Raw genomic sequence first — 11,655 nt, 5'->3', positions numbered from 1 at the left:
CTGCTGTGACAACTATAAAATGCAGTACCTAATTCACAATTAGATGACAGTGGAAGGTATAAAAACATGATATTGAAACATCTTTGCATAAAAGATATCTGGGAAATAAACAATAGAAAAAGTTAGATATAAAGGTTTTTTATTTAAAACAATCATAGTATAAAGACATTCCTTACAACAGTGTTTCCCAAAGTGTGCACAGTGGCACCTCTTGGAATTGGAGGAGACGCGGATGACTCCCAGGATGCTGCGTCATAATCAATAATAATTGTAAGATAATTAGTTGAATTTCGTTTAGTACGTACATTGCAGTTTTTTTTAATATCGAGAATGTATTTTATTATTATTATTCATTGGCTGCTTTTAGAATTGACACAGGGAGAGATCCGAAGGCCGTGAAGCGAAAAAGTTTGGGACGATTGCCTTACAACATAACTTGAGGCTTAACAACTTATTCCATATTAGCCGGACGCGCACAAATGCCGATGTCAGGGATTCAATCAGAAGAATGTGCTAATTGTAAAAACCAAAACCTGAAGGATTCCGACATATTTTTTGATACATATGGTACTTTTGGTAGGAAATTGAAATCTGTTTTCCTATAAAAAAAAAGAAAATGTGTACTTACTTCATTCACTATGCTCTTTAAGTACTTTTTTATGATATATCTCTAAACTTGTATAAAAAATATTTGTACTCTTTTATTTGACACTGAGAATTATCTATATACAAAATAATTTTCTTTTATACTTTTTCCTTATTTATAAGTAAAAAAATATTTAAAATTATTATCTACCAGTCAATTTGTGAGAAATAGTTAGGATGCAGGCAAATTCTCAAGTTATTTTTTTACAAAATTATCTTTTTGTCTGTATCTGTGTTTTCTCCTTAAATAAGTAAATAAATAAAACATTTGCAAATTTATTATGTTAGATCAAACATTAAGATTGATAAGAAAAGTAAATATTTTGAATGCACAGAAATAACAACTTATGAGTGTCAAGTCAAGTGTAACCTTAATGTTTGTGTAATATTTTTTTATATTTACTAATTCCCAGATTCTCTAAAATAGTAAGTGAGGGACCACCATTTTATAAATGAAGACGCACGAGACCCCCCAACCATACAGACCTATTGGGACTATGAGTTGTGAGGCTGAAGGGACTGGGGAGGTGAAAGAGACTTAGAGAAAAAGCTTGGGAAGTAACTGGTTATTCAAATCTGGATGCCAATCATGTCTAATGCCATAAAGCAATGTTTCAATTATAAATAATGGTCTTCCACAAGGAAGATACCTACTTAGAGTAAGGTATCTGCCAATCAGGAATGTGCTGCAAATATGTCATTATAATTAACTCTAATTTATTTGTACACACATTGATTTGAAGCCGCAATCTTTGGATACAAGTCTAGAATCTTAACTGCTCGTCCACGGAGGTTGTCAAAAATGTTCTGGGATTACTCTGATTGTACGAATATTATGGCTGAAGTATCAGTTAAACCAGCTACATACTGTTAAAAACTTGTATGACATTCTGTGGGAAAGTATATGAGTATATTATATTATATTCTCAATTATAATTTTTCTAGTTTTCAAGTTAGTCATATGATTACACTTCAAACAAAATAACTATATTCAATCGGTCACCATGAAATGTATGGTGATTTAAATGTATCTTTTCTCTGTAAAAAGACTTAAAATAAATAAATATTAGAACAATGGGACATTTTGACTTCATAATACTTTTTTAATTGAAACTTTCTATCTAATGTTTTGTACATCAATATAATTTGGGAGTAAGCAAGGTGGGGTGTTTTTCCATTATCTTTTATTATTTCCTCAATCCTGAGGAATACAAATAATCTCAACCGTGTGAAAATGTTGGACGCGCGTTTGCACAGGTACCTAAGGGATCAATGACGCATCTTCCAATACTGGTAAACATGGAAAGCATTCCGACCTAATGTATGTGCTCGAAAGATTGCAATCCGTTTGTTATTATTATTTGTTTGTAATCTGCCGGACTGCCCGTATCTGCAGGCTCTGTACATTACATCCAGTACACAATAAAAACACTTTATAATTTTTAACACTTCTTGATTTTGCCAAAGAGTTATTGAGATTTACCCAGTGTATATACATACATACATATTAGCAACTGAGCAAATTAGCTGCGTTCGTGTACATGTTTCTTGTAAACCCGTTTGTATTTCCCTCACTCCCTCCCTTACCTATCTTTGTCTCTGCTGTGGCTCTCAAGTCCTTCCCAAGTATTATAATATATTTATTATATTCGTTTACAGATTATTAACCAATAATAACACAATACAGAACTAGAGATGTGCAAAATGGGTACGCAAAACCATTTGAAATGCAAAATGGAAATGGGTCAAAACTTTTCCATTTGAAAATGCAAAATGGTTTTTAGAAAACTATTTCAAATGCAAAATGCAAAATACCTATTTTCAAAATGCATTGAAAATGCAAGATGGTTTCTCAGGTCAAACAATTAAAATAATTATTGAATTTTTAAACAATTTTGTTATTTAATAATGGACATCAATGTAGAATAAACATATTACATGATGGTAAATTCAAAAACACCACGACTACAGATTATTAAACCACTAAAAATTTGCGCGGGACTAATGTTGCCAACGTAAAAACATAGAAACTGCTATCTAACATTTAATATTACAGCGTCATGGCCCCATGTTCAGTATTTTTTGTAATGATATCACTCAATTGCCAGGGCTCCTACCAGGGAGCAACTTGACAAATGTAAATTATCTCTCATAGCGAGGTTGAGGACTGACTGATATTTGGCGCTAATGAAAAAAAGATGAGTGGAGATAGTAAGAAGAATGTTTCAAAAAAGCATTTAAAATGGAAAATGCATTGAGAAAAGCATTTGAAATGCAAAATGATTTTTAGAAAAACATTTAAAATGCAAAATGGGTATGCATTTATATTTGAAATGGATTTATTTGAAATAAAGCATATCTCTGTACAGAACATATAATACGTGTTGAAAAACAGTAGCAACGAACGAAGATAATGGTAGGTATCTAGCTACACCTAAATAAACCAATGTCAGATTGCATAAAAACATACATCAGTAATGTGTATTGTGATTTCTAAGCAAGGTTTTGATGAAATATATGATTTATGCAATATCATAAGCTCTTCTAGTTACAGTGTAGTCCAGCCCAGATGAGCGTTAGGCTCTATACAGAAATAGTTATATACATATTAATCATTCTAATTTTTCAATCCAAAACACAATTTTTTCAATATTGTGTACAAAGCGTTTTGTTTTATTTGAATTAAATGTGCACAAGTATTATAACGTCTTGTCAGGTCGACATTAGTTCTTAGTTAGGCAGATTTACGGATTCAAATACTCATGAAAATGCGAAATGAATTATGTTGTAAAAAAATTATTATAACTATCTACTAGGTACACTACAACTATAACCACTTATTCTCATAGTTGCTCATCAATATTTAGTATATCTGGCCTGACGAAGGCATGGTTGTGCCAAAACTAGTTACCTTTAAATGCTGAACAGACAATTCCTAGAAGTGTGATGTATAACCTATACCGATTTGAAAGAAAACAGTTGTCGCCAATACATAATAGATCTGGGTCGATCGATGATTTTTGACAGTCCGGGTCGATCACAACCCACTGGCGAAGTGATTGGATCGAGAGTAGGTGCTTTTCTATAGAGTACTTTTATGCATAGAAAAATACCAGAGAAAAGAGATGGCTGCACCGCCCGCAGTAAGTGGAAAGTACCCGTCATACCGGATCTTTCATTTGACTTAAATAGATAGTAGATACTGAAGGTAGACCATGGCTACCAACAGGACTGGTCTTGAGCTAAACGCCGCCTGGCGCTAGTTTAAACCTTAATAGCGCTGTATTAGATATTATCAGCACATGGCTCCTTGGCAAGTCAGCGCCTACAAAGGAACAGTCCTACCGTCTCTATCTCTCTATCGCGAGAACGAGATTTGGGATGCCCAGTCTACAAAAGTTATGCATCTACGGTTGCTCGCCACCGGCACCCATCAAGGGACAAGGGTGCTAAAGATCAAATCTTTTTTAAAAAAATAACCCAATCGCTTATTGGTGGATCGTGATTGGGTAGTTCGCGATCGATCCAGAACTAATACATAAGAAGTATCGACTCCTATACAGATCAATGAAATTGTTTATCTGTTCAAGAAGTCATCATCAGAAGTAAGGAAAAATTGAGCTTACCTCGGACACACAAATTCTATTGGTTTATTTGTTTAATGAATTTAATACTCAAATAAGGTGACGTATGACAAAAAAATGATTTAAAAATATTAACGATGTTCTAACACGTTACTAGTTTTCAACGATAGTGACGGTTACAGCAGTATTTATTTCCTGTGATGATATATTCATTGAGGTACTTATCCTTAATTAAACAACTGTGACTTGTTTTCAACATTTTCAATATAAGACTGACAAGTTCCAGTCTTTCTTAGCAGCTCAGTAATGTTGAAATGGGTTAAATAAAAAACAATGAAAATTTTAAAATAACAATACAATTAATTAATCTACAATATTTACAGTTAAACAGTCACTATAAAGCTAAAATAACTAATAGATATATAAAAAGTTAACGATTCACATAGATTATTAAGTCTGCAATAACTAGATAATACTTCTTCAATAGTTGTAAAACTACTTAGTGGTGTCATTTTGATTATATATAAATGAAATACTTTGTTTACACCTCTTTTAAACAATAATAATCTGCATGCTTCATGGCTTCTTAATTGTAAATTTTCCTATCCTATTTCTCACGAAAACGGCGCTATATAAATTAGCCAAATATTATCCTGACGAAGAAACCTTTGGCTTTGAAACATGTAGATGATTATTATTGTTTAAAATTGGTGTATACAAAGAATTTTAATTATATGTATATAACTAGATAATAATATGCAGGTCAATCAATCATCATCATGGCGATTCATTTATAATTATATTGTTAAAACATTATTAAATTCTTTTAAAAATCCAAAATGCCTCTTAATTCAATCAAAGTACATACAGAATACTAAGTTAAAGTCACTTACATAATTAAATATATGACTGCAAAAACCAAAACAACTCAGGCAGACATTGAAGTAGGCAGTACTATATACAGTGCTTAGAATCAACCAAAGCAAATAGGTAGGCACGCTGTTTGTGTTTGAGTTTTGCCTAAAAAATATTTGGAAGTATCGCATCGGTAAATAAAAAAAAATATTTTAACAAGGTATTGTGTAATAAACAAAATGCTTTTGCGAATTTTTTGTTGTCCAATACCAGTAAGAAGCAGATATGTATTAAAATTAGATATACATATTAATAAGAATTTCTTTTGTAAAGGGTCACTACCAATACCCACTGAAAAAAAAAAGTGAAAAGCAAATTCGGCCCGATCCCCTGCCAACTAAGCGTCCTAACCTCCGAGCTATCGACCATATCTACTGAATTAGCATACTGGTTCATAAAATTGATGGTTTCTTTCACTAGACATATAAGGTCGAATATTTGGTAAAGTTACCGTACTCCGCTTACTACAACACATAAAAATTATACAACACTTCAATTAACTTTATTATTATAGTAAAAACTGTTAACGTCGAGGGAGATGATAATAGATACAATAAAGTTCCATTTTATTTTCCAAGTTCAAATTTTCCATTGTCAAAATATCTTGTGCCGCCATGTTGGATTTTGTTTATATGTAGGAACATTTTCCGAAAGGTTCCGCTTCAATCTAAATGTGCACAAATTATTTAAATAACACCAAATAAGAACCTAATAAACTATTGTGTGCGTGTTTCCACCTTCCCTGACGAAAATAGTTGTTTCTTCTACGAATTAAGTTGAAACAAAGTGTTACTACAATAATTTGGGCATATTTAGCAGTAAGCCGAGTAAGGAAACTTTAACAACGATTTAAACTAGAAATACATGGATATGAGTGAAGCAGTTCAATAGTACTGTGTTGCATGTACAGTAAATGAAAATAGTGAGTTTACTCCCTACAGCGGATATCTATTTGGTTAAATTGAAATGAAATGTTAGTTAAGTACATACACATAAAAGACAAACAAAATGATAATAATCTAGGTATTGATTCCTATACATCATTGTGAAGCTAGAAAGTTTAATACGATATTTTGCCATTTCTTCCAACAATCTAAACTCTTTCAGCTTTAATATCGAGTCCAGTTTCTCTTGCGGTTTCTTCAATAGCTTGATCCAGAGAAATACCTTCCTGATTCAACTTCTGCTGGAGTGCATGTTGGACCTGCAGCATCTCGAACTTGGCAACTGCGTATTCGTAGCGACACTTGCACCAGTAGCCGAACGTGGTCACCATGAAGCCCCCGAAGGCTACGTGGGTCGATGAGCGCGTGCGAGACGTGAACATGAAGTAGCCCAGGCCAGACACGATCCCGGTGCTGATGCCGTACAGGAAACTGTTTCTGAAGCACGGGATTTCAGATATATCTCGTCCGAAAAGGTAGAGACTCTGAAAAAATAACATTATCAGATGAATACTTAGATGTTTACTTGCAATTTATGCGAAAGAAGAAAAGCGAACTCTACATAAAACAACATAGCTTTTCTAATACCAAATTGTTTATAATATCTAGTTCAAGAAATTATTATTACGGACTTTAGATTCGTCCTTGTGGATCTCCATCGTGTCCATTTCCTTTCTCAGTCTATCCGCTTCCATTTTTGTAATTTGTATGAGAACAATAATTATGTATATTATTATTTTTAACCTCGACGTTAGTAGCAGAAGTCAATAAAAATAACCCTAAAAATTTCACTTCAGTTTGCAAAGTGACATTTCAAGTGTTGCCCGATGCAAAATTCTGTGGAAATTTTTAGTAAATACTGAAGTTGGGGCTAGTTGTTAACATTTTCTTTCATTAGTCTCGCGTCTTGTACCAAAATTATTTAATGCAATTTTTGAAAGGTTGATTTTGTACGGCATTTTTTTTAAATACAGTGTTTGTGTGCACACTCTACAACGGAGTGGAGTTGTTTTGCTTACTTGTGCTAAACCCCCTGAGGTTTGATCTAGAGAAACCCGAATCCCATTGATTTGTTGCAAAATAAAGATGTATGTTTAATTATTTACCCAGAGTCCGCACGGTTTACATATTACATCACATTAGGTCAATAATTCGTGTTTTGAGTGGGAAAAAGACATCTGCGATATGAATGTCTAACGTCGGGGAAATAATTTTTTATCCAAGGGTACTTTAGCGCTCAATGCGATCGATTTATTAACATAAATGCCTGTAATGTAAGCAGAAACATTTTTTAATCGTTTGAGTGCCAATCGTCGATTTTCGTCGATTCGTGTTTTAACGAAGATTGCCGATCGTCGATTTCCATCGATTGCGTCAGTCGTGTTCTGATTCGCGCGTACGTCGGTACGTAAAATTCTCATTTTTTCGAAACGCCTGGACTTCAGGATTCTCCTCCGCGTGATTCTAAACCAATATTCTTTAATAAAACACCGAAAAAATCATCGAAATCATTGAAAATTCAAAGAATTTATGGGGTTTTAAAAAAATATATAGTTTCATAAAAAATAATGTTTTTTTTGTGGCAATTTACAAGCAACTGTATGAATTTTTTTGGTACTCAAACGGTTAAATTACAACTGTTATATAATATATTATAAATTTATTTGCAAAAATAATTCAAGGCCACGAAAAACAACACAGATAATCAAAATCAATTCATTCACGACTTCGAATAAATAAAAATAAAATATTATACTTTATACGAATTGAGTTTTTATACGGACAAAGGTCCGTATAAAAACTCGATTCCTTTAGTATGTTCAATATATATTTTTTAGCAAAACTTAGTTATGAATGCCAATATGTTCATTAGCCTATAAGCATCTATTTACATTAAAAAAAATCGGTTTTTAACTGCCAGTGTCAGCATTTTTTTGTGCCAATATTCACTCACAGAAAAACCTTTTTGTTCTTATTTGTTAAATCTCCTGGATATTGAACATGTAAACTCTCAATCATAAATAAACCACTCAATGTTATATATTAGTTTTAAAAAAGTTCATAGATAGAGTAAAGACGCCATTTACCGGGTAGTTGCCTAATTCCGGGTACCCCTTTATGTCGAAACTGGTGCCAACTGCGGGAACTAATCGACCGGTACAACAGAGATCTTACCATCCGCCATCATAAGGCGAAGATCGACAACCGTCACTCGCACATTCATTAAGTGGAAGGCATTTTTGCAAAAAATCTGATAAATAGTTTATCAAGGCAGTTTTAACACGGCATATTTTGATAACAAGGTTAAGTGGTTTTTAGAGTTATTATTATTTTTCTTTTAACCTATGTAGTTAAGTTCACACGACATGCATTCTTTGGACATCTCATAGCTCTGTTACGTTTCTGTCATCATTTTGTTGTTCAGATTTGTGATATCCGCAATACCGGGTACCCGGTAATGGCCAACTTCGGGTACCCGATAAAAGGCTTACTTTATTCAGCTAATATTTGTTTAGATGGGAACTTCAACAAGCAAAAAATTGGATCCTTCAGATATGAAAAGAGCTATAGAAGCTGTTCAAAACAAAACGATGGGATATATGAAAGCAGCCCGGGAGTTCCATGTCCCACAGACTACTTTGGAAGATTACGTGAGAAATAAGAAGCAAATAAGTTGCATCGACAAACTGATTTCCCAGAAGTCTGGAAGAAAGCCTACACTGTCAGCAGGATTTGAAAAACAGCTTGTGCAGTACTGTATTCAAATGGATGAACGGTTCTACGGACTCACTCTCGCTGATGTCAAAAGTTTAGCTTTTCAACTTGCCGATTTAAACAAAATACCAAATCCGTTTAGCGTCGAAAAAAGGTCTGCTGGTGGGAAATGGCTTAAATTATTTTTACAGAGACACCCCTATCTTGCCAAGAGGAAGCCCCAAGGCACGTCTTTGGCACGTATTAAAGGTTTCAACACAGGCAATGTTTCAAAAAATTTTGATATTTTGGAGGCACAACTAGACAGTGTTGATAATTCCCCAACTAGAATTTACAACTTAGATGAAACCGGTATCAGCGTTGTGCAAAGTAAATTGCCAAAAATATTATCGCTGAAAGGAAAGAAGCAAGTCGGAGCTATAACATCTGCAGAAAGAAGAGCCCTCATAACTGTTATAACATGTATGAGTGCATCTGGAAACTACGTACCTCCGATGCTCATATTTCCCCGTAAAAACATGAAAGCAGAACTCATGGATGGAGCTCTTCCAGGAGCTATATCGGCGTGCCATCCTTCAGGCTGGGTTCAGCAAAATATTTTTACTGATTGGTTTCGCCACTTCGTTAAATACACCAGGCCTTCTAAAGGGGATCAAATTATTCTTATTCTTGATGGTCATTACTCGCATACACGAAATATTGACGTAATCAACATGGCCCGCGACAATGGCGTTATAATAATTTGTTTACCCCCACATTCAACTCATAAGATGCAACCGCTAGACCTAGCTTTTATGGGGCCATTTTAAACATATTATTCAAAAGCTGTAACTACGTGGTTGAGGAATAATGTCGAAAGAATGGTGACTCCATTACAAGTCGCAAGTCTTATGGGGCAAGCATACCAACGTAGTGCAACTGTTGAAGTGGCCATCAATGGTTTCCGCAAAAGTGGCATATTTCCTTGCAATCGTTTCATATTCAGAGACCACGATTTTGCTGCTCACGATGTTCCAGAACCGGAAGAATCACAAAATATTACGCTAGAAGCTGAGTTACTTTTATTTTATTTTATTTTTATTTATTTATTCGAGACACAAACAGGATATTTATAAAAACATTAATAATGGATTACAAAATAAAAAAGTACAATTATAAATATCCCTAGACTAATGTGTCTGCAGCAATCACATTTGCACATTCACATAAGCAAACATGTAAAATAATGACAGTATTTAAATACAAAACTTAAAACTTAATTACAAAGATTTAAGCACATAATAAGTAGAAAAATTTAAAGAGTACATATTAAAAAAAATTCTAAACCACTAAACATTTTTTTTATTTATTTATTTTTCTTTTTTTTTAAGTACAGAAATCGTGGAGATATTTCTTGAAACACGTTATATTATTTGCAAAAATATCTATGACAGTGTGTATTTTAGCAAGATCATTGTATGATCGAGACATTCTAGACATAGGATTAAAATATCCAGTGTTATTGGCAAAAATTTCGGTCCAAAATATGTTCATATTTCTAGTATATTTGGGCCTGGCGTAAAAATTGATTTGATTGACTAAGTTACTATTAACACGATTATTCACAATTTTGTAAAGCATTAAGAGGTCATTTATATTTCGTCTTTTAACTAAACTCTCTAATTTGAAATATGTAAGTCTTTGTTCATACCCATTTAGAAGATGGTAGACACCTGATCGATAAGACAAAATCCGTGTAAATTTTCTTTGGACAGATTCAAGTCTGGATACTTGTGTAATGTAATGTGGATTCCAGACTGTTGACCCGTACTCAAGAACACTGCGGATTAACGAATTGAATAGAATTATTAGGCTATTAGAGTTCTTGAACAGTTTAGTTGATCTTACAATAAAACCTAGTACTTTATTTGATTTATTTACAATGTATTCTATGTGTTGGTTGAACGTTAGTTTGTTGTCGAATATAATTCCTAAATCTTTGATCGATTCAACTGTTTCCAGATTGTGACCACATATGCTATATGAGTATAGAGTTTTGTTGGTGTTCTTGGTGAAATTTATAACTTTGCACTTAGCTATATTCAATTCCATTTCATTGTCAATACACCAGGCAGATAATGTGTTAAGGTCTTGTTGTAAGAGTTCACAATCTTCCATAGATTTAATTGCTTTATATATCTTGAGGTCGTCAGCGTATAGAGAAAAATTACAGTGGAGTTTACATGTAAGGTCGTTGATGAAGATTAAGAAAAGCAAGGGTCCAAGGTGTGATCCTTGTGGAACGCCCGACGTGACTAAAATTGGGGAAGAGTTAAAACCGTTAACAGTAACCAATTGACTTCTATTTGATAAATATGATTCTAACCAACGAAGCAGATTTCCGTGTATGCCGATTTTATCCAGTTTATTCATTAAGATAGGGTGACTAACTTTGTCGAAAGCCTTACTGAAATCGGTGTATACGGCATCTACTTGTGTTTTTTTATTCATTGATTTACACAGAAATTCCATATACTCGATTAAATTAGTGTTTGTGGATCGTTTAGCTACAAAGCCATGTTGAAAAGGGCTAAGTATGTGTGTTACATGATTAAATATTTCTTTATATACAATGGACTCAAATATTTTGCCAAAACAAGATAAAAGGCTGATAGGACGGTAGTTCTTTACATCGTTTTTACTGCCAGACTTATGGATCGGAATGACGTGGGCAACTTTCCACAGATCTGGAAATACCCCTTCGTTCAGACTTTTGACAAATAATTTGTGTAAAGGTGCTGCAAGTTGATCTGATTCTGGCATACATCTCACTCAGGCGTTGGCAACTGTTGGCACTGTAGATACCCCTGCTG

General features: G+C 33.7%; 1 protein-coding gene across 1 annotated transcript; it reads right to left on the bottom strand.

Moving 5' to 3' along the window:
* Nucleotides 1–4,565: 4,565 nt before the first annotated feature.
* On the bottom strand, nucleotides 4,566–6,874 carry l(3)87Df (cytochrome c oxidase assembly factor COX20 lethal (3) 87Df). The gene is made up of 2 exons (XM_089635253.1): nucleotides 6,721–6,874; nucleotides 4,566–6,573 (listed from the first exon to the last, which is right to left on the bottom strand). The coding sequence occupies exons 1-2, from the start codon at nucleotides 6,781–6,783 to the stop codon at nucleotides 6,238–6,240; spliced, it is 399 nt and encodes a 132-aa protein (XP_089491379.1). The 5' UTR covers nucleotides 6,784–6,874; the 3' UTR covers nucleotides 4,566–6,237.
* Between the last annotated feature and the right edge of the window lie 4,781 nt (nucleotides 6,875–11,655).

This window comes from Hesperophylax consimilis, chromosome 9 (genome assembly GCF_061612785.1).
Source record: "Hesperophylax consimilis isolate HC1 chromosome 9, BYU_Hcon_1.0, whole genome shotgun sequence".
NCBI lineage: Eukaryota > Metazoa > Arthropoda > Insecta > Trichoptera > Limnephilidae > Hesperophylax > Hesperophylax consimilis.
The sequence above is the reverse complement of the archived record's forward strand: the minus strand, read 5'-3'. Positions and strand labels throughout refer to the sequence as shown.